Genomic DNA, 27,915 nt, shown 5'->3' on the forward strand with positions numbered 1-27,915 from the left:
GGTGTTTTATTAATGGTCTTTCTATTAATGGTATCATCCTTCTCCCAGCTCTCATGCTGGAAAGGTCAGGGCTAGTTTTGACTCTTCCCTTTCCCTCAAGCCCCAGACTCAAATCAGTTCACAAATTCTGCAGATTCTTCTATTGCAAATTTTCTTGCACGTGTTCCTTTCCATTCCCACTACCACCACCCTAGTCCAGGCCCTTTATGAACTCACACAAAGACAGTCACAGCCTCACTGCTCATCCCCACCCAAGTCTCTACTTTTTTGCTATTTCCACCTTCAACTTCCAATCCCACTTTGATGGCATTTCCTCCTTTCACAGTCTTCAGTGATTCCTTATTGCTAATCTTTTCATCCATTTATCAAGGTCCTCTCCAAACATCACAACCTAATTTTCTAGTGTCATCTTCCACTACTCCCAGTCATTCAATTCAACAGTACTGGGCACTGAAGTAAACAGGAGGAACACACAGTACAAAGATGTGTAGGGCGTGCTCCCTGGCTTTGAAAGGAGCAAAGGACAGGTACATGGACACATACTTAATGGCAATGCACAAGTGCTGTAATAGGTGGATAAGCTTTCTTGTAATTGAAGAAAATAAAACTGTATCAGTCACAGTTCTTAGAGAACCACTGAAAGTTGACATGGGCTAATTTAAGTCAAAGGAATGGTATACTATGTACGGTACCTCACAGAATTCTGGGAGGGCTGGTGACCCAGGTTCAGAAGTTAGGCAGCCAGAGACACAGTGGCCAAAACCATGACTCTGAAATGGGCCAGTGAGGTCAGCATTGCTGTCATGGTGTTGTAATCACTGTAGCTAGAAACCAACATGGCAGGCACCGGGACTGCCACCAGGCTGCCCCTTGATATTATTGCCACAACTGCCATCACTTGCCACTAGAATGGATTCTCCTATACCTGTTTCTTTGCGTCACTGGTTTCTGAATAGTCAGGAATGGGTGCATCTGATTGGCCAAGCTTATGTCATATGCCTCCTCCCTAGCTGCAAGGGAGCCTGAGAAGTCACGCACCTAGCATTTTGGGGTTCTATGTGGGGAGTTGGGCTTTGTCTCCAAGGCTCACAAGGTTGGCATTCCCCAAACTTATGGAGTCTTGAGGTTGAACAGGCAAAAAGGACAAATGTCTACTTACACAAATTACAGAGAAAGAACTTTAAAGGGGAATTCTTTGCATAAAAATTTTATGTAAAATCTAGATTTAACCCCAGCTCTACCATCCACCAGTTTTTATTTTTTGAAACTGCTCCTACCACATTAAATAGCACTTAAAATACACTATATAAAACCCAGAAATGACTGTATACAATTATTCTTACCTTTAAAATGTTGACTGTGGTCTTGATTGATGAATCAACATGCTAAATTATTGTATCAATGGTAATGGCAATAAAATAGTATTTCTTAGAGTAGGGCACAATGGAAATCTTCTATATCCACCTCTTACAGCTCTTCATTTATATCCAGGAGGTCAGATTCACGGAAAGATTCATGCAGAGTTTGTTGAAGACCTGAAAATCCTGCCTACCCATTTTTCAAAAAGGTTAAGGATTAAAATGTTGGCTCTTTTTTATACTATAGATCCTAGTGTCAAAAATCACACAATAACAAACCTTTGTCCTCTTGCAGCCAAAGTTACTGTATGATATACCAGGAATATTATGAAACTGAAATAGAGAATACAGAAATGATTGACACTAAGTAGAAAGTAACATACACAAGATGAACACAGAGTGTAGACCTCATATGTGACAAGGTGTTATGGGAACACATAATACATGCATAAGACCACAAAAGAAAAGTCTTCGCAAAGGCGGTTTTAGTCAAGCCCTGTAAAATGAGTAGATTGCTGTTAGTGTGTGTGATTAAAGGTGACCACAAATTGACCACTCTTCCCACTGAGAGCTGAAGTCCAATTCACTCCCTCTTAAATCCTTTGTGACTTGCTTAATTGATAACACTTAGCATTAGTGACATTCTAGAACTTCCAAGGTTAGGTCATAAAGCTTGCAGCGGTTGCCTAGGAAGCACGGAACAATCTCTGGGAGCCCTGAGCTTCCATGTAAGTCCATTAACTCAGAGACGACCACGCTGGAGAGGCCACACGTGGGCAACTCTGGTTGACAGTCCCAGCTGAGGCCAGCCTTCCAGTCAGTCATCCTTGCCCAAGTGCCTGACACGTGGGTGACTGTTTTAGACTCTCTAGACCAGCGCATCCTCCAGTTGACTACCACCAAGTGATTTTTATCAACATCAACAGAAGAATCATCTTTGCAAGCTCAGTCCTGCTCCAATTTCTGACCCACAAAATCATGAGACATGATGATTGCTATTTTAAGCCACTAAGTTTCCAGGTAGTTTGTTATGTGGCAATATATAACCAGATAATGAGGCTCACAAGTGGGGAAGAACACTCCATACAAGGCTATCACATACTCTTGCGCTCCAACCAAGTTGAGCTCTATCATTCCCCACGGATACGTGGCCCACGTCTGCCCCACTGTGCCTGCCCCACGCTCTGACCTCCTGCACAACCCCCAAATTCCAGATCTTACCTGACCTCTTTCCTTCTCATAGCCTTCTTCAGTTCTCCCAGCAAAATGGTACTTTCTGCCTTCTCTGAACTTGTATACTTCCACCTCTCCAATGCCCCCCTAGGGTGGCACTGTCCCATTTTCCTCCAACAGTACAAATCTGTGTCTACTGTCCCAATTAATTAACGGTGGCCCCCTCACTCCCCAAAGTGTCCCATCCTAGTCAATAAACCATAAGGTCACCCCACGCTTAATGCACTGCTTTGAAGTGCAGTTCGTTGTGTAGAATTTTTTCTCCTATTCTAGATTATATGGTTATTCAAAGAAAGCAAGTACCATGCCTTTCCTCCGAGAAACATCTGCTGAGCACCTACACTGTGCTGCCTTGTGTACCTGTACCTTCCCCAGTGCCTTGTGGAACGGAGGCGGCAAAGGGTCAGATCAGCTCGCGGGCTGGACTGAGCCGAGAACTGATGAGAACGAAGACCCACCCTTGGAAAAGGTTACTTCCAGGTTGGTTTACTCCAGAACCAGAAAAAAAGCAGCGCAGAGGGTTCCTGAGATAAAAAACACATGGTGTGGACTTCCCTGGTGGTGCAGTGGTTAAGAGTCTGCCTGCTAATGCAGGGGACACGGGTTCGAGCCCTGGTCCGGGAAGATTCCACATGCCGCGGAGCACCTAAGCCCGTGCGCCACAACTACTGAGCCTGCACTCTAGAGCCCGTGAGCCACAACTACTGAGCCCGCGTGCCACAACGACTGAAGTCCACGTGCCTGGAGCCTGTGCTCCACAACAAGAGAAGCCACCACAGTGAGAAGCCCGTGCACCGCAACAAAGAGCAGCCCCCTCTCACTGCAACTAGAGACAGCCCGTGTGCTGCAACGAAGACCCAATGCAGCCAAAAATAAGTATATAAATAAAATAAAATAAAATAACTTGAAAAAAAACACATGGTGTGAGAGTACACATGACCGCTGGGGCCTCTCCTTTTTCCTTCTGGAATCACACCCAAAGCTTGGGCCCTGTGCAGAGTGAGAAACCCACCAGGTCAGTGGAGCTCAGGACCATGGTCCACTACCTTTTAGGCTGGTGGAGGAGAGGGGGCAGTGTCATGTCAGTCTACGTCCGGGTTTTTAGACCCTGTTTGCTTGCTGCAACATTTACATTACCTGGTTACCAGTGGTATTTTTCTTTCTTTGAAACTGGACTTACTTAATTTGTCAGTGCAGCAGCCTAGCCATGGCTAACCAGAAAGACATTCAGTAAAAGCTTAATGACAGAGGTCAGTAGCATTAAGTCACTGCTGAAAGCCATGGAAAAATTTAACCAGCTTATGTAGCTGGTAAAGGCTAATGGAAATAAAATGCTAAAAACTTGGGCTTCCCTGGTGGCGCAGTGGTTGAGAGTCCGCCTGCCCATGCAGGGGACACGGGTTCATGCCCTGGTCCGGGAAGATCCCACATGCCGCGGAGCAGCTGGGCCCGTGAGCCATGGCCACTGAGTCTGCGCGTCCGGAGCCTGTGCTCCGCAACGGGAGAGGCCACAGCAGTGAGAGGCCCGCGTACTGCAAAAAAAATAAATAAATAAATAAAAATTAAAATGAAAACCTATATGATTTCTAGACTGTGCTTCCAACTCAACCATTAAATTTGCTAAATGTTTCTTTTATACCTCTGGTCTTTATTTATAAAAGTGAAATCTCTTTTCTCCCCCATAAGGTCTTAAGCCGACTTAGGGTAGCTCACTATTGGCATCTGACCCTTCAATGTGAAATATTCTTAGAAAATGAACTGTTACCCATAAACTCATAACAAATTTTATAAGAAGAAAAGACTGTCATTTTATTTTCAGATTTTTGGAAATAGTTTTCAAAAAATAAAATGACAAGAATACATACAAAAACTGAAATCATTCACCGAACTATGAACTCTTAGCAGAGGAAAGGACTTTTGAAGTACATCTGAAAACACGGATCACTTCTAAAATGTCCCTCTCACTTGTGCAACCAGCCTCCTCAAATCTTTCCCAAATCTGATGAACTTCATCTCATAAAAGTAACACAGACCATTTTTAATCATTTAGAACAAAAGAAAGAATAAAATACAGGAGGCAGGCCTCTCAAGTTACATGCTTTTAGAGAAAACTCACATCCTTGCAGCAGCTTTGTAATATGCAGAGCGCAGTACTGGCTTCAAAAAAAAAAAAATGACTCTGTACTTGCATTATTTAAATGTGAAGAGCAGCTGTCATCTTCCTCTATAAAAATTAGCAAGTGATATTCATTCAAGTACATTAATTTCACTGTACTTCATGTGGTTTTATACTTAGGATGAGGCTAAAACAAAACAAAAAACAGCTAGCACAGAGCTATTAATAAAACAAATAGTAATTATCGAGAGATGTAATCAAATGAAAATCAATCCTGGATAACAAAACAGATTTCTAATTACATAAATAAGTTTACTGAAAATTTCCACTACTGGAAGATCCTGATTACAATAAAGAAATACATACAATGGGAATGGTAAGGAAACGTGATGATTTGGCTCCCTTCTGAAGGTCTAGTGGTCCAGCTGCTGGCCATACGAGTCTCTGGGTTCTCAACGAAGGGTGACCAGTTCTTCCGAAGAGGTAGGATGAATGGCAACAGTGTTATCAAAGTCGGATTTTGTTGCTCCCATTTTTACTGCGACCGCAAAACCCTGCAGCATTTCATCACATCCAATTCCCTGCATGTGGATCCCAACCACCTGCGACAGAAAAGACAAAAATCCTTCAAGTAAAAATTTTTATCTCCATAATTGTATGAGTCAGCTCCTTGTAATGAATCTCCTTCTAGGTACACACACACACACACACACACACACACACACACACACACACACACACACACTCACACACAATTTTTTTTATCAGGTACACTAATAAATTTTTTATTAGTCATGAGAGATACCTGATATTTAAAAACCTCTAAAAAAACTTACATCTCTAATCCCAATATAGCATAACACAGCCTACATGGCCCGCGCAGCCCTGACGTCCCTCCCCTGCCTACCTCACTCAGCTCTCCCCACTCTGGACTCACCAGCTTTCCTCCTGTCCTGAGTATTCGCCATGCTCTCCCCTTTGCACAGGCTGTTCCCTCTGTCTGGACACTCTTTCCTCCCCTCTTTTAAGTGTTAAAGCCCATTCATTCTTCAGATAGCTACACCTGCCTTCCTGACCAAGTTAAATTGTCCATCATGTGAGCTCTCAGTCCCAATATTTCTCCATCATGGTTCTATCACAACTGCAAAGTTGTACTCATCTGGGGACTGGACAATTACAGTCCATCTTTCCCAGGAGATGTTAATCTCTAGATGGAGGGGACCCTGCGCACTTCTGCTCCTCACTCTACCCTCCTGGCCGAGCACAAAGACAGCCCTTAGAGGCACTCAGCCCATACGTGCTGGCTGCCTGGACAAATGACCAGCAAGAGGCATTTGTTTCAAATCACATTTTTCAGTCAGGTTTCTAAATATATTTTAAAATGACTAGTTAATATTCACCTCCAGCAAATACTTTTGGGGTCAGTAGACTACTGAAAAGCAAAGTTAGAGAATATAAAACTTAGCCACAAAAATACGTTGCTTAAAAACAAATCAAGGATATCCTTAATATTAATGAACACTACACGTAAAAATGATTGATGCAAACTTAATGTTATACGTTTCTTTACAATTAAAAAAAAAGTGTATCTCAAAATAAGACAAAGAAATCCCAAATCATGTACTGTATATACAGTCAGCCAAATTTTTAGATATTGTGATCTAAATTGAATTTACAAAGAGCTTCTGGTGATAGCAGGAGCCTTATGTTATTTCTCTCCATACGGTATCCCAGTTCTTACTCTTCAGTTGATTGTCAGGTGATGTTTACCAAATGAATGAATGATAAATGGCATAAAGAAATAACTGATATGAAGAGATAAGTAAGGACCTTGCTGATTCAACAACTGGAAATCTCAGGCTACTGAGGAACATTCAGGGCAAGAAACAGCAACTTTATCTTCCTGCCAAACCACTTACTTTCTTCTCTTTGCACTGATTCTCTGCTTCTGTCAACTGTCAGTGATGTTGATTTTTATAAGCCAGAAGCCAGGGACCATCTTGTGGCTTTCGGTGTAAGGGCCACTGATTTAGATACAGACTATGTTCTTTTTTAATAAGAAAAGTTGGAAACCATACCTGAATCTTCAGTTAAATTACTGTTCCTCACAAAGCCATGTTCCCAAGGCATATTGCTAAGTTCCACTTTAATATTTAATTCAATTTATAGAAAAGCCCAAGAGGCTGACCTAATATCAAAACAACACCTATTTCAAAAATTATTAAAAAAAAAAAAAAAAAAAACCTGTTCAAATTCAAACTCAAATCACAATGAGATACCACTTTGCACCCAGTAGGATGGCTACAATAAAAAAAGACAGTAACAAGTGTGGACGAAGGTGAGGAAGAACTGGAACCCTCGCACGTCGCTGAAGGGAACGTAAAATGACACAGCCACTTTGGAAAACACTTTGGCAGTTCCTCAGAAAGTTAAAGCAAAAATAGATAACTGATTATCTCAGAACATTTTACTAAATAAACTTCTTCCTCACTGATTGGTTATGTTAATATGTTCAGTCTAAATTTTTTACATTAAATTCTTACACTTACCAATATTTCTGAGCTGCCTATCTATTCTGGCCTACTGGTCAATGACAATCCCGACCTCTCCCCTTTATAGTTTACGTGCTTTTTTTGGCCACACCGTGTGGCTTGCAGGATCTTAGTTCCTTGACCAGGGATTGAACCTGAGCCACAGCAGTGAAAGTGCCAAGTCCTAACCATTGGACTGTCAGGGAATTTCCCCCCCTCCACTTATGTTTTTAAAGTAGTGGAACCTTCTTTCTATGTGAAATATTATGAAGAACCGCAATAGAGAGAGAGAGAGAGACAGATAAAGGTGGGACTGTGCCAGTTGAATCAGAGAAAGCTTTACCTGGTCTTTCCTTCCCACCTCACCAAAATACCCCATCCCTGCCAACCTTGAAGACAGTCTTGAGCTTACTGGATTTTTCCCATACCTTTTCCTCTTTGTTGGCACAAACCATTTTCATCACACATTTTGTTTTCCTTTTGGTAACTGCATGATACATTGGGGTAAAGGTGGTGGAATAAATCTTCACGTTTTCTTTCCCATATTTATAAATGGCCTCATCTATAATGCACAGGGGGGGAAAAAAAAGCATCTATCAGAAACTTAAACAATTCCACTGAGCTATCAGAGAGATGGCCAGAAATACATAACCTGAATCAAAGTACAAGGAAATATCAAACAAAACCACAATGAGCTGGGGCTTCCCTGGTGGCGCACTGGTTAATAATCTGCCTGCCAATGCAGGGGACACGGGTTCGAGCCCCGGTCCAGAAAGATCCCACATGCCGCAGAGCAACTAAGCCCGTGTACCACAACTACTGAGCCTGCGCTCTAGAGCCCACGAGCCACAACTACTGAGCCTGTGCACTTAGAGACCATGCTCTGTAATGAGAAGCCTGTGCACCGCAACGAAGAGCAGCCCCTGCTCACCGCAACTAGAGAAAGCCTGTGCGCAGCAACAAAGACCCAGCGCAGCCAAAAATGAATTCATAAAATATATTAAAAAAAAAAACCCACAATGAGGGACAATCTACAATATAAATGTCAGTGTCATGAAAGACAAAAGACAGGCTGAGGAATCCTTTCTCTTGACTAAAGGAGACCAAAGAGGTATCAAAACTAAATATACTACATTATCCTGGAATGAACCCTGGACTTGAAGGGAAAAATGTTGAAAATGAAATTATCTGAGATAACAGGCAAACTTTGAATAAGGTCTAAAGTTTAGATAATACTGTATCCACTTAAATATTCTCATTTGAAGCTATGCTTCTGTAAGGGAACAGCCTTGTTCTTAGGAAACAGATACTGAAGTGTGTGTGCATGTGTATAGAGAGAAAATGATACAGCAAAAGTGTTACCAGTAGACAGGAGTCTTCTGTAGTATTTTTGCAACTCTTCATTAAATTTGAAATTAGTTCAAGTAAAAAAGCTTAAAAAATCAAACAGATAGGGTGGAGTGGGGAAAGGAATTATACTCTCAAAGTACTAGTAGCTGGGGAGGAAACTGGACCTGTGATGAGAAGTTAGTAGCTAAAAAGAAATATAACTCGGGGGCTAAGATAGATTTAGTCAGCTGACACACACCTAGTTTAACATTAGCAGAGGAAGGGAAGAAACCATAAATGACCTTTATTTTTAAACACCTACCTTCTGTGAGTCCCACTGTCCCAATAGGGGGGTGGCTGAAGACCACCGTAGGGATGTTGTCATAGTCTAACTTGGAATCTTCTTTGCGTTCAAAAAGTCTATGGGCAAGTTTTCGGCCAGCAGCAATCGCAACTACAAAGATATTTTTAAATCAGTGTTTAGCTTATTGTTCATCTTAACATAGCAGGATTATTCTACTAACCGTTTATCCATCTGGCTTAACATACAAAGTTCTGACAAAGTCTTCTGTCAATGCTCATTACAATATCTAGTTCAATATAATAACAGACCTATCAATACCTTAGTTAACAATTCAAAACTATTGGCTTATGTGAATTCTGTACATTCTATTATGATCAAAAAAAAAAAAAAAAACAAAAGACACATTTACAAGTTCCCAACCATCTGGCAAGTCACCTCTTAATGCAGACATTAGCTTTTTGATATATTTATGGAGCAAACTACATTAGTTTCGAGCATCCTCAATTCTACTTTATAACCACAGTCATTTCACAGGAATATTTTGTTTCTTTTTAAAATTATTTTTATTTCTTATTGATTTTTTTTAAAGTTTATCCTCCTTTGCCTGTTTTTATTCCTAACGGTCAAAAAAAAAAAACGACCTGAGTTCAGTAAAAGCATCAGTTATTAATTTTAGACTTCAAATTGATAATTTTTTTTCCAAAATAAGGTATCAGTAGGATACATAAGAAATTTTTTTCACCTCGACAAAATTTTCAGCTGTTAGATTATGTTATGAAGGTTCTGAAACTTTGCTTGTTAGTTTGCTTTTGTGGAGAGAGCTTCCTAAAAGAGCTAAAAAGTTTTGGGTGTGTGTTTCCATTCTGAGTAAGACCCGGGCCATTTTGGAAAGGATGGTGAGGCCCCGGAGGGGTACAGGTGAAAGCAGATGGATGGATACCACCAGCAGAAGCAGGACAAAGAGCTTGAAATGACGCCAGTTAACTCATGAAGTAGGCTGAAGTATGGGATTCTGAGGATGGGGATCAGGTTGTATCAAGACTAAACAGTCATATGAGAATACCACTTCCGGGCTTCCCTAGTGGCGCAGTGGTTGAGAGTCTGCCTGCCGATGCAGAGGACATGGGTTCGTGCCCTGGTCCGGGAAGATCCCACGTACCGCAAAGCGGCTGGGCCCGTGAGCTATGGCCGCTGAGCCTGCGCATCCGGAGCCTGTGCTCTGCAACGGGAGAGGCCGCAACAGTGAGAGACCCGCATACCGCAAAAAAAAAAAAAAAAAAAAGAATGCCACTTCCTTCCACTGTCACCAACACAACTTCGATTCTAATTTACAGCATTCTTCAGAAGATGACTGTATCATCTGTATAAAAATTTCAGTCTTCACCAAGCATTTTTAAAATCTTTTAAAGAAAAATAAATACTATTCAAAGCATTTTTAAAGGGAAAAATGAATATTACTCATAACATGTCAGGTTCCCAACCAACATCTATCTCAACACATTTTACCATTTTGATGACATGAAGACACTCAGCCTTTTAACTCTGCTTGAGCTGATTTGACTATGAAGAGCTGAACAGTTTTTTGGGTTTTTTGCGGTACGTGGGCCTCTCACTGTTGTGGCCTCTCCCGCTGCGGAGCACAGGCTCCGGACGCGCAGGCTCAGCGGCCATGGCTCACGGGCCCGGCCGCCCCGCGGCATGTGGGATCTTCCCGGACCGGGGCACGAACCCGTGTCCCCTGCATCGGCAGGCAGACTCTCAACCACTGCGCCACCAGTGAAGCCCTGAACAGTTTTATATAACACACAGAGCCTCCCTTAGCCCCCAAAAGAAGAAACATTACCTGGAGTAAGAAGAGCTTTTCCACACACATCCCCAACTGCGTAGACACCTTTTACATTCGTATTCTGGAATTCATCTACTAGGATATGACCTTTGTCATCAGTTTGAATCCCCTAAAATTGTAAAAGGACAACATGTAAGTATTTGGCCCATCTACAGAAAAACAGCAGCTCACATCTCTGGATCCGCCTCACTTCAGGCACCTCTTCAGCCTGAATCTCCAAGAAACCACAAGACTCAACCACAAGACGAAAAACATCTTAGCAAGCTGGCAGGTTTCATATCTTTTGCTTAATTTAAAAGGTAAATATTTAACTCAGTTTTTTTTTTTTTTTTTTTTTTTTTTTTCGGTATGCAGGCCTCTCAGTGTTGTGGCCTCTCCCATTGCGGAGCACAGGCTCCGGACGCGCAGGCTCAGCGGCCATGGCTCACGGGCCCAGCCGCTCCGCGGCATGTGGGATCTTCCCGGACCTGGGCACGAACCCGTGTCCCCTGCATCGGCAGGCGGACTCTCAACCACTGCGCCACCAGGGAAGCCCTTTAACTCAGTTTTGAGGAGTTTTAACAGGATTTGTCTTGTTTGCATTGTACGATTCAGCTGGCCAGGCAAGCCTGAAAAGGAATCACTCAACTATCAGACATGGTACTTGGCATCCCCGTGGAGTCCACCTAAGACAGTGATTTTCAGTTCCTTGGAAGTGCTCCTCCTGAAGCATGCTAACTCATACTTTAGACAGGCACAGCCTGAAGCGGTCATCAAAAGTAGACTTCTTTGAAGTTTACAGTTTTATCTTTAAAAATCCAAGCAAAATTTGTATTCTACTCTAAAAGATATCAATGTTTCCTTTAACCAAAATTTCTCCCTATACGTTGAGTCAAATTTTTGCCCCAAGAATATGTGTCATGCTTATCTTGTGGCTTTGCAGATCCCCGGTGTATATACTCCCATGTGAGAAGTAGAAGGCCAGCAGGCATAGGGAGTAGGTAGTGTAGTGTTTAAGAGTAAAACCTTTGGAGCTGGGAGATCTGGGTTCAAGTCCCAGCTCTGCCACTTACTAGTTATGAGACCACCCATTTATCAACAAATACTTGACCCACACCCCAGGCTACTATACTTTACTGTCCTTCAAAATTTAAAAGAACAAAAAAGAATGCTAACTATAGCACTGGTAGATGAGCTTCACATCTGTACCCATCCCCGAGTGCCACAATGTCCATGACGAGTCACACAACCATCCATTAGGATTAGAGCTGCAGACAAGAAGAAATCATTATAGGGCTTTAAAGAGACAGGTATCATAGTAAAAAAGAAATTTGTAGGGAGAAGGCTAGTCAGGAAATGGCGAGACGATGACCTGATCTAGGGTGATGACACCAGAAAAGGGAAAAAAAACCTTTATTTCCATTCCAAAGGCAGAAGCAATGGGATTTAATGACAAACTGGACACATGGACTAAACAGAAAAGAATCCAACAGAACCCACTCAAGTTTTGGGGGGTCTGGGGTTGGATCAGGGGAAATCACAGGACTACTGACCGATTCAAAAAGGTTTTAGGCAAGGAAAGTGGTCAAAAGGTACAAACTTCCAGTTACAATATAAATAAATACAATACCAGGGATATAACGTCCAACACGGTGACTACAGATAACACTGCTGTTAGGAGAGTAAACCCTGAGTTCTCAACACACAGAGAAAATGTTTTCCTTTTTCCTTTTCTACTTTTATTGTATCTACATGAGAAGATGGATGTTAGCTCATCCTCTTGTGGTGATCATTTCACAATGTATGTAAATCACACCATGGTGCTGTATGTCCTAAACTTACGCAGTGATGTATGTCAGTTATTTCTCAATAAAACTGGGGGGAAAAAAATAGAACATTGTAGGCAGACTAGGTCAGCTTACCAGTTTGTTTAAATTCAGGCCCCTGGAGTTTGGGTCCCGTCCAATGGCCCAGAGTAGACAGTCAACATCTGGAATGGTGGTCAAGGTGGGTTTCCTACCAGGAATTGAAGTGACCATGCAGAGTTCCAGGCCTGAAGAAGTTTTTTTAACTTCCTTGACCTATTGGGAGATACAGTTTGTTAACTGGGGGTGTGGGGATGGGAAGGAAAGCAAATAAAGAGGAAACTAGAATTCTTAACATTTAACAACTCTCCACTGAATCCTACATATGAGTCTTACACGCTGACACATTTAGTTTTGCCCCAAAGCCACCAACACTGGAACTCTCTGGAACCAAGATGATATCCTAGGTGGCTCCAAATCAGCCAGCAGCCAGAAATGCCAACTCATATCAAGACCCTAATGCTTCAGCTTAAAAACAAAGTATTTGGGCTTCCCTGGTGGCACAGTGGTTGAGAGTCCGCCTGCCGATGCAGGGGACACGGGTTCGTGCCCCGGTCCAGGAAGATCCCACATGCCGCGGAGCGGCTGGGCTCGTGAGCCATGGCCGCTGAGCCTGCGTGTCCGGAGCCTGTGCTCCGCAACGGGAGAGGCCGCAACAGTGAGAGGCCCACGTACCGAAAAAAAAAAGAAAAAAGAAAAACAGTATTTTAAAGCGTACTTCTTCAAAACTGTGATAAAATTTTAAACCACAAATCTAAGCACAGTGATTTGCAGCTGGAATCGGGGGAGGAAACGGCTGTAGAAGCATCATTAAGAGAGTTTTAAAAATTGCACCATCCTTGCTCCTCCCTGGACATTCTTAATCAGGGCTTGGGAGAGGAGGATAAGATCAGATCCGGAGAGGGAGGGGCATACATAGTTTAGTGAAAGTCCCAAGGGGATTCTGATGTTGACCTTAACCACCAGTCCAGCACTTCAGCATTTACAAAGCAACTGCACATTTATTGTTTTATTTATGATATGGCCTATGCTGAAAGGGCAAAGCTTTGGGGAAGAAAGTCATTTTTGCAAGGCTAATGCTCCGGGAAAAATCTGACATGTAGGTGATTCCCTGAGAATAAAAAAAATACAAAGTAACTTTGTCATTGTTTCCATCTACAAAACCCAAAGGTGTTCTTTCAAAAATAGATTCCATGGGACTTCCCTGGCAGTCCAGTGGTTAAGACTTCCACCTTCCAGTGCAGGGAGTGTGGGTTTGATCCCTGGTCGGGAAACTAAGATCCCACATACCTCACGGCCAAAAAGCCAAAACATAAAACAGAAGCGATATTGTAACAAATTCAATAAAGACTTTTAAAAAAATAGATTCCATAATAATATTTCCTGAAATAAATAAATAAATATAAATCAGTATAAACCTGAAAAATAAGGATGTTCAATGAGGCCTTTGAGCACAAAAATTGTAGTTTTAGTTCTAACTAAACTAAATTCAACTTCCAGATTTCTAATCTTTTATACCTTGGATTTCATTAAAACATTAATGTGAAATGCAGCTTCTGAGGATAAAGAAAAGACTTGGTAATACTCTAGAAAAGAATAAACTGACTGGGGTAGGGGTAGTTTGTGTTTATAAAGCTAGTGGGGTTCACAACAGATAGACGACCAAGGGCCGTAAGCTCGCCCTGGGCTCGGTCATACCTGCGAGTACTTTAGCACCTCTATGCCAGCGTTCTCCAGCTCCTCAGTGCAGTTGGAACTGATTATTGAATCAAAACTTCTGAGCACCTGTATACACAGGCAGCAGAGGAATGGGTGGTGGGAAAGAATAAAACTTCATTAAAGATATGCTACAAACCTGGGAGGGAAATTTCAGTATCAACCCCCCTCTTATGTCCTTCTTCATTCACGGCTGCACTATGAGTGGAGTTTTTTTTCTTTTTAGTCATCTTTAAAAAATTATGGTTCTGAAGAACCCAGGGGCAGGACAGGAATAAAGACGCAGACGTAGAGAATGGACTTGAGGACACGGGGAGAGGGAAGGGCAAGCTGGGACGAAGTGAGAGATTGGCATGGACATATATACACTACCAAATGTAAAATAGCTAGCTAGTGGGAAGCAGCTGCGTAGCACAGGGAGATCAGCTCGGTGCTTTGTGACCACCTAGAGGGGTGGGATAGGGAGGGTGGGAGGGAGGTGCGAGAGGGAGGGGGTATGGGGATATATGTATACATATAGCTGATTCACTTTGTTATAAAGCAGAAACTAACACACCATTGTAAAGCAATTATACTCCAATAGAGATGTTAAAAAAAAAGATTTAACCAAAATAAATAAATTAAATAAGCTGCTATAAAAAAAATTAAAGTATAGTTAATTTACAATGTTGTGTTAGTTTCGGGTATACAGCAAAGTGATTCAGTTATACACACACACACACACACACACACACACACACACACACACATACACACACTCTGTGTCAGATTTTTTTCCATTATAGATTATTATAAGATATTGAATATAGTTCCCTTTGCTATACAGTAGGTCCTTCTTATTTATGTATTTTATATATAGTAGTGTGTATATGTTAATCCCAAACTCCTCATTTATACGCCCCGACCCTGCTATCCCCTTTGGTAACCAGAAGTTTGTTTTCTATGTCTGTCTGTGGGTCTATTTCTGATTTATGACTAAGTTCATTTGTATCATTTTTTTAGATTCCACATATAAGTTATATCATATAATATTTGTCTTTCTCTGGTGAGTGGAGTTTTAATAAGTCTGTTTTCTGACATCACCACCAACGTCTGCATTACACCTGACTTCACCCACTCCTGTTCTAGAGTTAAATCCATAGGCAACCTTCACGCCTCTACTGTCTTTGCCATGTTCCTCTCCTCCCAAGCTCTTCTCTTTTCCATAAGAATAGGGACCAGAAATTCTCTTTCCCCTCTCAGTATTCCAGGGCCAGCTTTCCTGCTGATACAATTTAAGGGAAGATTCTTGAACAAAATCTCCCATTCTAGGCAGAAAAGTCAACTACATGGCCTTAGAGATTTTTTTTTAATACTAGTCTTAGTATTTGTTTAAGGTTTCAAACTATGTATTTTAGGGTTCTAAATTTGGTAAAAATGGGCTCCATTCCAATTAAGGTTCCCAACAAAGTTGAAAACACTGGTTTTTCTTCTGGAATGCCAGATGTTGTTCTATATGAGCCATGGCCACTGAGCCTGCACATCCGGAGCCTGTGCTCCACAACGGGAGAGGCCACAACAGTGAGAGGCCCGTGTACCGCAAGAAAAAAAATAATAATAATAGTTGTTACTGTCTAGCAACTTTTTTCTTTTATTTTAATAAATTTATTTATTTATCTTTGGCTGCGTTGGGTCTTCGTTGCTGCGCGCAGGCTTTCTCTAGTTGCGGCGAGTGGGGTCTACCCTTTGTTGTGGTGCATGGGCTTCTCATTGCGGTGGCTTCTCTTTGTTGCGGAGCACGGGCTCCAGGCGCACGGGCTTCAGTAGTTGTGGCACGCAGGCTCAGTAGTTGTGGTTCGCGGGCTCTAGAGCACAGGCTCAGTAGTTGCGGCACACGGGCTTAGTTGCTCCGCGGCATGTGGGATCTTCCTGGACCAGGGCTCAAACCTCTGTCCCCTGCATTGGCAGGCGGATTCTTAACCACTGAGCCACCAGGGAAGTCCCTAGCAACTTTTCTTTACTTAGACTTCCTCCTTCTTTCTCTAGAGATTTCTTCGGGATAACACACAGGTGGGGTAAAGGTGGGAGGTCGTGATTTATTCATAGAGTAGCTCTAGAATGGAGTTATACCAGGAAGGGGAGAAGATGGAGAATGTACTGGGGGTGGGGGAGGGCAGGAAGCCCAGATATATGTGGCTCTCTGCCACAAGCCAATTTTCCAAATGCAGGAATTATCCACTCTACTGATAAACTGATGTGATTTATTTACTTATTTATATATTAGGTTCAGGCTACCTATACCTCTGCCTTTCTCCTGCCATCTAATTTGCTGGACATATTCCAGCAATGCAAAATAATACTGACCTATGAAAAACATTCTTCAGGACAAAAATCTCCTGGGGGTTAATTTTAGGACAAGTCTAAAAGCCAAAGAGAAAGTCCTCTGGAGTCCACATTGACCAGTATTATCGGTTTCCCTCATCTGCCCCCCTATTTGCTCAAATACTCAGGAATTTGAGTCATTGCATTTGAGTTGTCAGAGATCTGATAAATGTTCCAAAGGCATTAAATGACTTGTCCAAGTCACACACTTGTTGGGGAAGGCCAGATTCTTAGGGACCAGATTCTTAGGGACCAGATTCTTAGGCCAACACTCTTGTTATTGCCCCACACGGTGTCTCTGAAAGCTCCAATACTGTGCCACAACCTAGTGGTGCTCAGTCACGATTAATCAACAAAACATATAAAGCAACACTTAATCAAGTACTGAGAAACATGGAGGCTGAATTTTACCAGAAAGACTATTGGCCTGAGCTTTCTCAGAATTTCGTTGACTCTTAGTTTTGATATTAATTAGCAGTCACGAAACCTCACTTGGCCTTAATTTCTTCATCTACAATATGAGGTTCCAGTCGATGAGATGATCTATAAGCTTCTTTTATTACTATTATCTTTTATTGTGGTGGAAAACACATACCATTAAATTTACCCACTTAGGGCTTCCCTGGTGGTGCAGTGGTTAAGAATCCGCCTGCCAATACAAGGGACAGGGGTTCGAGCCCTGGTCCAGGAAGATCGCACATGCCGCGGAGCAACTGAGCCCGTGCGCCACAGCTACTGAAGCCCACGTGCCTAGAGCCTGTGCTCTGCAACAAGAGAAGCCACCATAATGAGAAGCCTGCGTACCACAACAAAGAGTAGCCCCTGCTCGCTGCAGCTACAGAAAGCCCGTACGTAGCAATGAAGACCCAACGCAGCCAAAAATAAAATTAATTGATTTAAAAAAAAATGTACCAACTTAACCATTTCTAAGTACGAAGTTCCATGGTGTTAAGTGTATTTACTTTGTTGTGCAACCAAAACTTTTCCCTCTTTCAAAACTGAGACTCTGGGGGTGGTGGGGAGGGATAAATTAGGAGTTTGGGATTAACAGATACATACCACTATACATAAAACAGATAACCAACAAGGACCTACTGTACAGCACGGGGAACTACGCTCAATATTTTGTGATAACCTATAAAGGAAAAGAATCTGAAGAATAATATATACATATACAACTGAATAAGTATGCTGTCCACCTGAAACTAACACAGTATTGTAAATCAACTATACTTCAATAAAAAAACAAAAAAACCTGAGATTCTGTATCCATTAAACGATAACTCCCCATTCCCTTTCCCCCCCGTCCCTGGCAACCCCATTTCTACTTTTTGTTTCTATGAGTGTGACTACTCTAGGTACCTCATAGATGTGGAATCATACAGTGTTTGTCTTTTTGTAATTAGCTTATTTCATTTAGCGTAATATCCCCAAGGTTCATCCATGTTGCAGCATGTGTCACAATGTTCCTCCTTTTTAGAGCTGAATAACATCCCATGGGATGGATATTCCTCATTCTGTTTATCCGTTCATCAGTGGACACAGGTTGTTTCCACCTCCTGGCTATTGTGAATAATGCTGCGATGAACATAGGTGTGCAAATATCTTTGATAGGTTTCCTTTTAATGCAAAGAATTTAGTAAATTTTTTGACTGAGTGTTAATAATCCAACACTATCTGATCATATTAAATTGATTTTCAGAATAAGAAATTAACCTGAGAGTTAGCTCAATTTAACTAATATTTATATTTAAGGATGTATGTCGTATTAAGGCATGCTATCTACCACTTCATGATGGAAACACCAGCCAGTCTGATCAAATCTAAATCAGTATCATCAACTAGCAGTTGGTGGCTGGGAAGGATGTAAGCCCTTATTCAGATGCCTTCAAAGCGGCTCCATGTGGAACAGACCAACCAGCTCCACATGCTCTGCACCCTAGTATTTAATGACAACATAAGAGAAAATTCTCCCTGTAGATTTTTAAAAAGATTCACATCAAGGAAAAGGATAGAATTTACCTTATCATGACATATGATTAGTGATGTCTTAGAACCCAGGGCGGAAAGGATCCCAGCTATTTCCACAGCAATGTAACCAGCACCAACGATGACACTGCGGCTACCATGAGAGTAGAGGGTTAAGATCGTTAAATAAACTTATTTTAGAATAATTTTAGATTTACAGAAAAGTTTAAAAGAGAGTACAGATAGTATACCCCCTGCTCAGTTTTTCCTAAAGTTAACATCTTACATTCATAGCAGCACTATTTGCAATAACCAAAGACATAAAAACAACCTAAATGTCCATCAACAGACGAATGGATAAAGAAGACATGGTACATATATACAATGGAATACTACTCAGCCATAAAAAAGAACGAAATAACACCATTTGTAGCAACACGGATGCAACTAGAGATTATACTAAGTGAAGTAAGTCAGAAAGAGAAAGACAAATAACATATGGTATCACTTACATGTGGAATCTAAAATACAACACAAATGAACTTATCTATGAAGCAGAAACAGACTCACATAGAGAACAGACTTGTGGTTGCCAAGGCAGAGGGGTTTGGGAAGGGATAGACTGGGAGTTTGGGGTTAGCAGATGTAGAATGGATGGACAAGGTCCTACTGTATAGCACAGGGAACTATATTCAATGTCCTGAGATAAACCATAATAGAAAAGATACAAAAAATAATGTGTATATATGTATAACTGAGTCACTTTGCTGTACAGCAGAAATTAACACAACATTGTAAATCAACGACACTTCAATTAAAAAAACATAAAGTTAACATCTTATAAACCATGGTACAGTTGTCAAAACTGAAACTGGCGGGCTTCCCTGGTGGCGCAGTGGTTGAGAGTCCGCCTGCCAATGCAGGAGACACGGGTTCGTGCCCCGGTCTGGGAAGATCCCACATGCCGCGCAGCGGCTGGGCCCATGAGCCATGGCCGCTGAGCCTGCGCATCCGGAGCCTGTGCTCCACGATGGGAGAGGCCACAACAGTGAGAGGCCCGAGTACCGCTAAAAAAAAAACAAAAAAAAAAACAAACTGACACTGGTACATTACTGTTGACTAAACTTCAGACTTTATTCAGATTTCACCTGTCTTTCCATTCATTTCCTTCTTCTGTCCCAAGATCCAATCCAGGATAATACAGTAATTTTAAGTAGAAAATATCCTTCTGTAGAACGGAAATATATTTTTAGGTGTTTTAAAAATTACTTAGCTTCATTTCCTCAGAGAGGAAATAAAAACCCTTTGAAGCTAGAGACAATTCCTTACGCAGAGATCTTCACACCTAAAACTAAAATTGGCCCCACAATTTTTGTTTTTTGCTTGTCCGAGAAAGTCTTTATTTCTCCGCTTTTTTTTTTTTTTTTTTTTTTTTGTGGTACGCGGGCCTCTCACTGTTGTGGCCTCTCCCTTTGCGGAGCACAGGCTCCGGATGCACAGGCTCAGCGGCCATGGCTCACGGGCCCAGCTGCTCCGTGGCATGTGGGATCTTCCTGGACCAGGGCACGAACCCGTGTCCCCTGCATTGGCAGGCGGACTCTCAACCACTGCGCCACCAGGGAAGCCCTGTCCGCCAATTTTGATGGATAATTTTGCAGAGTAAAGAGTTCTATGTTGGCGGGGTTTTTTCCTCTCAACACTTTAAATGTTCCACTTTCTTGTTTGCATAGTTTCTGAAGAGTTGTTGTAATTCTTATCTTTGCTCCCCTTATAGGTCAGCTGTGTTTCATCCTTCTGGCTTCTTCCAGAATTTTTTCTTTGATTTTCTACGGTTTGAAAATTATATGCCTAGGTATAGTTTTTTGACATTTATCCTACTTAGTGTTCTCTGACCTTCCTGGATCTGTGGTTTGGTGTCTGACATTAATTTTGGGGAAAGTGACAGTCGTTATTGCTTCAAATATCTCTTCTGTTCCTTTCTTTGGCATCACAATCCTCACCACCGTTATTCTCCTCTGGCTCAGTATTTTCCCTTGATCATTGCTAAATTCTATCAATCTTTGCAATATGATGAAAGGCCAATTTAAGCAAGCCATTTTAACTTGTAGCATAGATCTGCAATGAAACTAGATGCCCTGAATAAATTCTGGTCTAAAAAAGCATCTTAAACACTAGATAAATGTTTGGGTGAAGGTCTGAGTCCATGGTGGAGAAGCTAAGCCCAGCCCTAGAGTAATCACTGCAGCATACAGAATAAGTGCCCTTCAGCTGGAGCTAACCCTTTCAGGGCTGGAGTTCTCTAAAGCATGGTCCTACCACTGGTGCAATGCTTGGGTAAGAAGAAAGCAATCAGGGAAGAAGAAAGGAAATCTTTCTTTAGTACCTTCTACAAGTAAGGTACCTATGTTGTGACTCCCTGCCTTCAGAGGGCTATGGTCTGGATGGAGGATGAGGTATGAACCTGAATGGCTATGTATTAGAGGTAAGGATGCTCTTATCCTACAGCCCAGTGTATAAAAAGCGAAATGTCTAGTTTGGAAACTAGGAAGTAGCTCTTCTTCCATCTCTACCATCCTCTCTCCTATTATATGTTGACCACTTTTCCTTTCTTTGGGTCTTCGCTCCTTACTTTCTTCTTTCCTCTCTCCATCTTCTCTCTCTTCCCCAAACATTTCTTATGTAAGTCCTACTTCTGTTAAGCATTGCACTGGACACAATGGGTAGCGATCCCTGTCCTTGAGGAATTCCTGAGGGGAAACATGCCCAGGAGTCTGTTAAAGCTCAGAGGGCAACACTTAGTTCCTGCAGGGGAGAGGGCTCAGAAACACTCCAGATTCCTGAAAGATGAATAGCTCTGGCAAGGGTTGGGAGAAGTATTCCCAGCAGAATGGATATACGAGAAACACGTGTGAAACGTCTTGGCTTCTTCAGAGAGGAGACAAAAATCTGCAAGGAGCTCAGTGTTTCCCCCTCAGCTTCCACAGTCCCCTCTAGTCCACCTCGTACCACTAAAGTAACCACTGGAAACAATCTTTTTTTTCTTTTTGGTTTAAAAAAAAAAAAGGAATTTATTGATTCATGTAACTGAGAAGTCCTGACTTCAGGTATGGCTGCATCTAAGTGTTCCAATGATGTGTCAGGACCTGGTCCCTTAAAGATGCTCAGCTTTGCACTTCATGTTGGCTTCATTCCCAAGCTCTGCATTGTGATACAGAGACTGCCAGAGGAATGAGGAGACAGTGGCATGGTCTTAACAAGCTGAAGCTCAGGCTGGGGAGCTGACATCCAGGCTTTTGGAGTCTTGATTTTTTTTTTTAATTAATTAATTTATTTATTTTTGGCTGTGTTGAGTCTTTGTTGCTGCGCACAGGCTTTCTTTAGTTGTGGTGAGTGGGGGCTACTCTTTGTTGCAGTACACGGTCTTCTCATTACGGTGGCTTCTCTTGTTGCGGAGCACAGGCTCTAGGCGCATGGGCTTCAGTAGTTGTGGCTCACGGGCTCTAGAGCGCAGGCTCAGTAGTTGTGGTGCACGGGCTTAGTTGCTCCGCAGCATGGGGGATCTTCCCGGACCAGGGCTCCAACCCGTGTCCCCTGCATTGGCAGGCGGATTCTTAACCACTGCGCCCCCAGGGAAGCCCCTGGAGTCTTGATTTAAAACACCAGTATTCAGTACATGAAAAACTCAGTAAGTTAGGTAAAAACTGTGAACCAAGCACAATCTCCTTCGTGCCCTCAATGCCTGTTGGTCTTGGAGAGTCTCCAGGAGAAGAGGGGGTAGGCCATGGCTCACCCTGAGGACATAGACACTTTGGCAGCCACACCTGGGAGCCCTCCGCCACCTAGAAACAATCTTATATTCTGCTGAGTCCCCAGAGCACTTCTCTTTCCCTCATTGTGGCCGTCAGAACCTCTTGTCCCACAATGTTCCACAGACTCCACGCTCCAGCCTCCCCTCAACCATAAGCCCAATGAGGGTAAAAGCTGGATCATACAGCCCAGAGCACATGTTACCTCGCCTATAAATTTGTTCCTTCTTTGATTATTTACTTACTTACCAACATAACAATGATAAAGGAGTCTTAAAAAAAGAAGACAAAAATCATATACCAATTGTTAATTCATTTCCCTATGTTCCCAGAGTCCTGTTTATAACACACATACATTCCTTTCTTCAACTTGTAGTGCTACCAGCACAAGTTTAATAAATGGTTTAAAAATAGGTAATGGACAGATATCTAGAATGAAGCTTCTTTGAGTCCAGACTGAATTGTTACCATTTAAACACGATGAGTCATGACCACATTTCTGCATATATTCTCACATGTCTCATATCCTTCACACCTAAAACCAAACAGATCATGAGGAAAGAAAGGCTGCTCTCTAACACACGGCCCTGTCCCACAGACAGCAAATCTAAAATGCCTGTTTGCTTTTCTCAAAGTCAGAAGATGACCTGGTCTGAATGTCGTAACAGGACGTTTTCACAGCAGCTATGGAATTGCCAAGATGCCCTCTTGTCCCTGATGAACCACCTGTGGTTCCAGGTGAATTAAGGTAAAGGAACAAGCAGGGATTATTAGTCACCCTCCAGAAAGGCCTTGATGGAAAAGCGCGGGATTAAGACTTCCCACTGCACTGGCAGCACCTGCCGAGAGAGCAGCAGAGTTGAGCAATGACGACTGCAGGGTGAGTGCTACTCAGAAGGAAATAAAGGCCAAACTCTGGGCTAACAGGGTCCCTCCTCCAGTTCCCAGGTGCCCTATCACTTATCATGAGTGAAGGGAGGACCCCTCTAATCAAGGAAGCCTGCAATTGGCAGCTTCTTCAAATTAGAGAAACAATCCTCCTCATTATGTTTTTTCTCTCCGTGTTATCTAAATCCATGACAGAAGTCTACTAAGGTTATTAGGACAAACATGTATAAAGGCCAATTTCAGAAAACCTATTTTTGTGAGACTGACAGAGCCTTCATTTATCCAGATGCCTCTGTACTAGCTGCTTTGAAGACCAGAATCACTTTAGACAGATTATCAACTGATGCTCTATCAAGTTGAAGAAAGAAAACAGTTTTAGGGCTTCAGTGTTTATTCTCAAAACCACCCTGCATTTGATTCTGGTCCTAAAAATTTTACAATGGCCTCTGACCAAAAGCATGAAAGATCTGAGTCATTTATTGCGGGCTAGGCTACTCATGGATGAGAGACCCAAGGTCATAAAAAGAGAAGAGGTAGAACAGAATTCTGGAAATTCCTACATTTAACAGCTGGGAAGAGGAGGTAGAAGTGTTGGGAGAAACTGAGGGAGAATGAACACGGAGGTCAGGAAGAAAAGCAGCTTACCTAGGCAACTCTTCCAGCTGAAAAAACCCATCACTGGTTATTCCTAGGCTGGCACCTATGTAGGAAAATGCAATATAGGTCACACAGATGGAGTTTACTCTTGTAAAATAATCACAACATTTTATGGACGAACCAAACACTTTCTCAGCCACCACACTCTCTGTTTCGACAAGTTCTGTTAAAGTCTCCACTTGGGAAGCTGCTCATCAAATCTTCCCTGAGTCAACATTTTTATTTCCTCTGTAGAAATAAGAGTACTGATGACTAAGTAACTATCAAATTTCTTTGAGGAATTAAGATCGCCTCAGCTTGGGACTTCCCTGGTGGTCCAGTGGTTAATAATCCGCCTTCCAATGCAGGGGACTCTGGTTCAATCCCTGGTCGCGGAACTAAGACCACACATGCCTCAACTAAGACCCAATGGCAGCCAAATTAATTAATTAATTAATTAAAAAAAAACCTCAGCTCTCATGAATAGACTCCTTGCTGGTTCTGCTTCCTTCTCCCGCCTCCTAATGGGCTCAGCCTTGGTTCTCTTCTCTCTGCTTTTTTCCTTCAAAGGTTTTAACCAACTCTCCCTTCATTGTGGGAGACTTCAAATGTGCAGTTCCAGTTTTGACCTTCTCCCCAGGTTCTAGTTCCTTCCATATTTCTAACTGTCTTTCTATACCATTTAGCTTTGTGTCAAACTCAGTATTTTCAACATAGAATCTTAACTTTATTTCCCAAGCCATATCCCTCTCTTGTTTACCACTTCAGCTGAAAAGACTACCTTCCATCAGTAATCCAAAGTCTTGAGTTATCAATCCATAATTCCTTCTCTCAACAACGGCCATCTCATCAGTTATTTAAAATACTGCATTTTGCCAAATTCAATGCACAATGATTAAGGTCCCATCCTGATTTCAGAGGTGTTGAGTATTTTTTTTAAAATGTGTCTTGGAGTCAATGAAATATACTAGCCGATTCATCCTTCTGTGTCTCTTATGTCTGTCCTCTCCTCCTAGCGCCTGGCACATACCACGGGCTTAGTAACTGTCTGCAGAGCTGAAATGAGTATTTTCACCCCATTTCAGACGCTAACCCTGTAGTTCAGAACCTATTACCACCTCCTGGACATTCTATTGCAACAACTTGCTAACTGGCCTTCTGCCTCTGTAGATCACTATCAGATTAGTTTTCTATAATTATCACTTAGGTCTTGTCACTATCCCATTTATAGGCTATTAATAACTAGTTTTCGTGAATGACAGAGATTCCTTAATTTGACTTCATAAATGTCCACAATTTGGCCCCAACCTTCTTCCAGTTTCAGTTCAATGTACTTGCTTCCAGATTTCACTGCCAGAAAAACTGGTTTAATTGACTGAATGTCCTTTAAAGACCTATTTATTACCCACTGGTTCTTCTGGTCTTTCTCTTCTTCGGCACATGGTGCTCAATTTGTAAGCCCTTTTCCCAGGAAGACTTTTTGGTCCATGACAGCTCATAGTAATCCGTCCCACCTCTGAGGACTCCGACCCTCACTGTCTGGCAATCACCTTGGAACACTTACCTTTTATTTTATTTCTTTGCATTTGTTTTTTATTACATGTTTTAAATTAATAAATGTATATCTTTTTTTTTTTTTTTTTTGGTACGCGGGCCTCTCACTGCTGTGGCCTCTCCCGTTGCGGAGCACAGGCTCCGGACGCGCAGGCTCAGCGGCCATGGCTCACGGGCCCAGCCGCCTCGCGGTATGTGGGATCTTCCCGGACCGGGGCACGAACCCGTGTCCCCTGCATCGGCAGGCGGACCCTCAACCACTGCGCCCCCAGGGAAGCCCAATAAATGTATATCTTAAAAAATTCAAAAAGCACCACAGAGCATCTAGTGAAAAGCAGGTCTCTTTCCCAACCCAGAGCTCTGGTCCTCTCCTTGGAGGGAGTTGGCACTGCAGGGTTTTGAGTGTCCTTCCAGAGATCCTAGTGCATCTGTACAGTCTCCCTGTCTTTTTAAAAAGACATAAACTGGGGCTTCCCTGGTGCTCCGCAATGGGAGAGGCCACAACAGTGAGAGGCCCGCATACTGCAAAAAAAAAAAAAAAAAAAAGATGTGTATATCCAATCTTACCAACTAAATTTTAAGTTACTTGACAACAGCATCTTCACATTTTTTACAGTAGTTGTTCTTTAGCTTTTGGAGAGTCATGAACCCTTTTAAAAGCTGGTGAAATTTTATCGATCCTCTCTCCAGAGAAAAAAATACATAAATACATACACACTCAAAATTTTCCATATAAATTCAGGTTGGTCATGGGTCGTAAGGAGCCAATCCATGGTCATGGGTCTTAAGAAGAAGTTGTATAAACTATGATCACCATCCACAAAGACCTTATAATCTACTTGGGGAAAAAGATATGGACAATGTTTCCTATGAGAGAACAAGGCAGTATGTTATAACTCATCCCTGTGTATACGAAGGTAGACAAGACTGTCTCGGAGATTCCTTACTTCTTTAATTTTCTAATTCTTTATATGAGAGAAAAATATGCATATAAGAAGGCTTAATTAGCTGATGAAGTTACATCTCTACAAGATTTCTCTCTCTTAAAGAAAACAGTAGATATCTCATGACAAACTGAGGCTGAAAACAATCTCTACTGTGCCGAGAAGGGAAGGATGGGGCTTTTGCTGGTTCCTCCCCCTGTGTTACTCTAGTATGTCTGAGCCTGGGGCTGGATGAAATATCTTCCTTTGCCCCGTCACTAGGTACCACTTAGGCCAATTACATTTAGGTTCTGCAGAGACCTTCTCTCATGTGTCCAAGACAAGGAACTGGTACAGGGCAGATCCCCTGGCATGACTTGTAAGGTGGAAAACAATGGTCAATTCTTTCTGACTATTGTTAACAAGCATACGCCTTTGGAAGACTCACCAGGGATCTGGCTCTCCTGAGGAAGCATGGGCACGCCGCCTGTGGCAATCAGGATGTGAGGGGCGGTGTACTTTTCCCCGTTGACCTCCACTGTGGGCTGGGCATCACCCGTGAATACTGCATGGCCGCGGATGATTTCTATGTGGGACTGGAGAAGGAAGCATGGTCACATTAGCCTGTTCTTAAGATTAAAAAACAAAGGGGTGGGGAAGGGAAGTACTGGGAGTTTGGGATTAGCAGATGCAAACTATTATATATAGGATGGATAAACAACAAGGTCCTACTGTATAGCACAGGGAACTATATTCAATATCCTATGACAAAACACAATGGAAAAGGACATGAAAAAAATATGTATGTATAACTGAGTCACTTTGCTGAACAGCAGAAACTAACGCAACATTGTAATTCAATTATACTTTGATAAAATAAAAAAAAAAGAAGAAGAAAAAGATTAAAAAATAAAACAAGGGAATTCCCTGTCCAGTGGTTAGGACTGGTCGGGGAACTAAGCTCCTGCAAACCGTGTGGTACGGTCAAAAAATACCCAAAAAAACAAACAAAAAATACAAAACAAAACTTGCTGCAACTTCTTACATCTTTCCATTCTCTACTGAGGATTGTGATTTATGGTTTGCTGATGCTAAGACAACTCTCCAACGTTCGAGTGTCTGCAGAACTTCTGACTGTTAATTGATACTTAGGTTGGGGGGTTGCCATTTGATGCTAGAAGTATGCAGTAAGAAAAAACAAAGGGACTATCTTGGGCCAAAACCCAGAGACTAAAAAAAAAATATGCAAATCATTCTCACAAGGAAGAAGATTACATCTTTGTCCCCAAGAGTTGAAGGAGAAAGCCTTTCTCACTTAGAATGAAAACACACTGAAGAATGATGTGTCTGGAGGAAAGAAAGAAGGCTGAGAAAACAAAAGGATAAAGGTGCAGGGAGCTGAGGCCAAAAGGAAATACTCTGGCCAAGGGAGGGAAAAGCAATGTTTCTGTTTTCTCAAACGAAGGTGGGAAGAATACCACAAAATTCCATGACCATGAAGC

General features: G+C 42.2%; 1 protein-coding gene across 1 annotated transcript in view; it reads right to left on the minus strand.

Moving 5' to 3' along the window:
• Positions 1-4,400: 4,400 nt before the first annotated feature.
• GSR (glutathione-disulfide reductase) overlaps positions 4,401-27,915 on the minus strand; it is a gene marked incomplete at its 5' end in the record, with an annotated part of 45,353 nt that continues 21,838 nt past the window's right edge. The window contains 9 exons of the mRNA XM_082680214.1: positions 4,401-5,309; positions 7,667-7,800; positions 8,890-9,021; positions 10,715-10,826; positions 12,619-12,777; positions 14,260-14,346; positions 18,661-18,760; positions 23,946-24,000; positions 26,862-27,009. Of these exons, the coding sequence (XP_082536340.1) occupies positions 5,160-5,309; positions 7,667-7,800; positions 8,890-9,021; positions 10,715-10,826; positions 12,619-12,777; positions 14,260-14,346; positions 18,661-18,760; positions 23,946-24,000; positions 26,862-27,009 (1,077 nt within the window). The 3' untranslated portion in view covers positions 4,401-5,159. The remainder of the gene's footprint in view (positions 5,310-7,666; positions 7,801-8,889; positions 9,022-10,714; positions 10,827-12,618; positions 12,778-14,259; positions 14,347-18,660; positions 18,761-23,945; positions 24,001-26,861; positions 27,010-27,915) is intronic.

The sequence above is a fragment of the Grampus griseus genome, assembly GCF_964374135.1.
Source record: "Grampus griseus genome assembly, chromosome: 21".
Taxonomy (NCBI): Eukaryota; Metazoa; Chordata; class Mammalia; order Artiodactyla; family Delphinidae; genus Grampus; species Grampus griseus.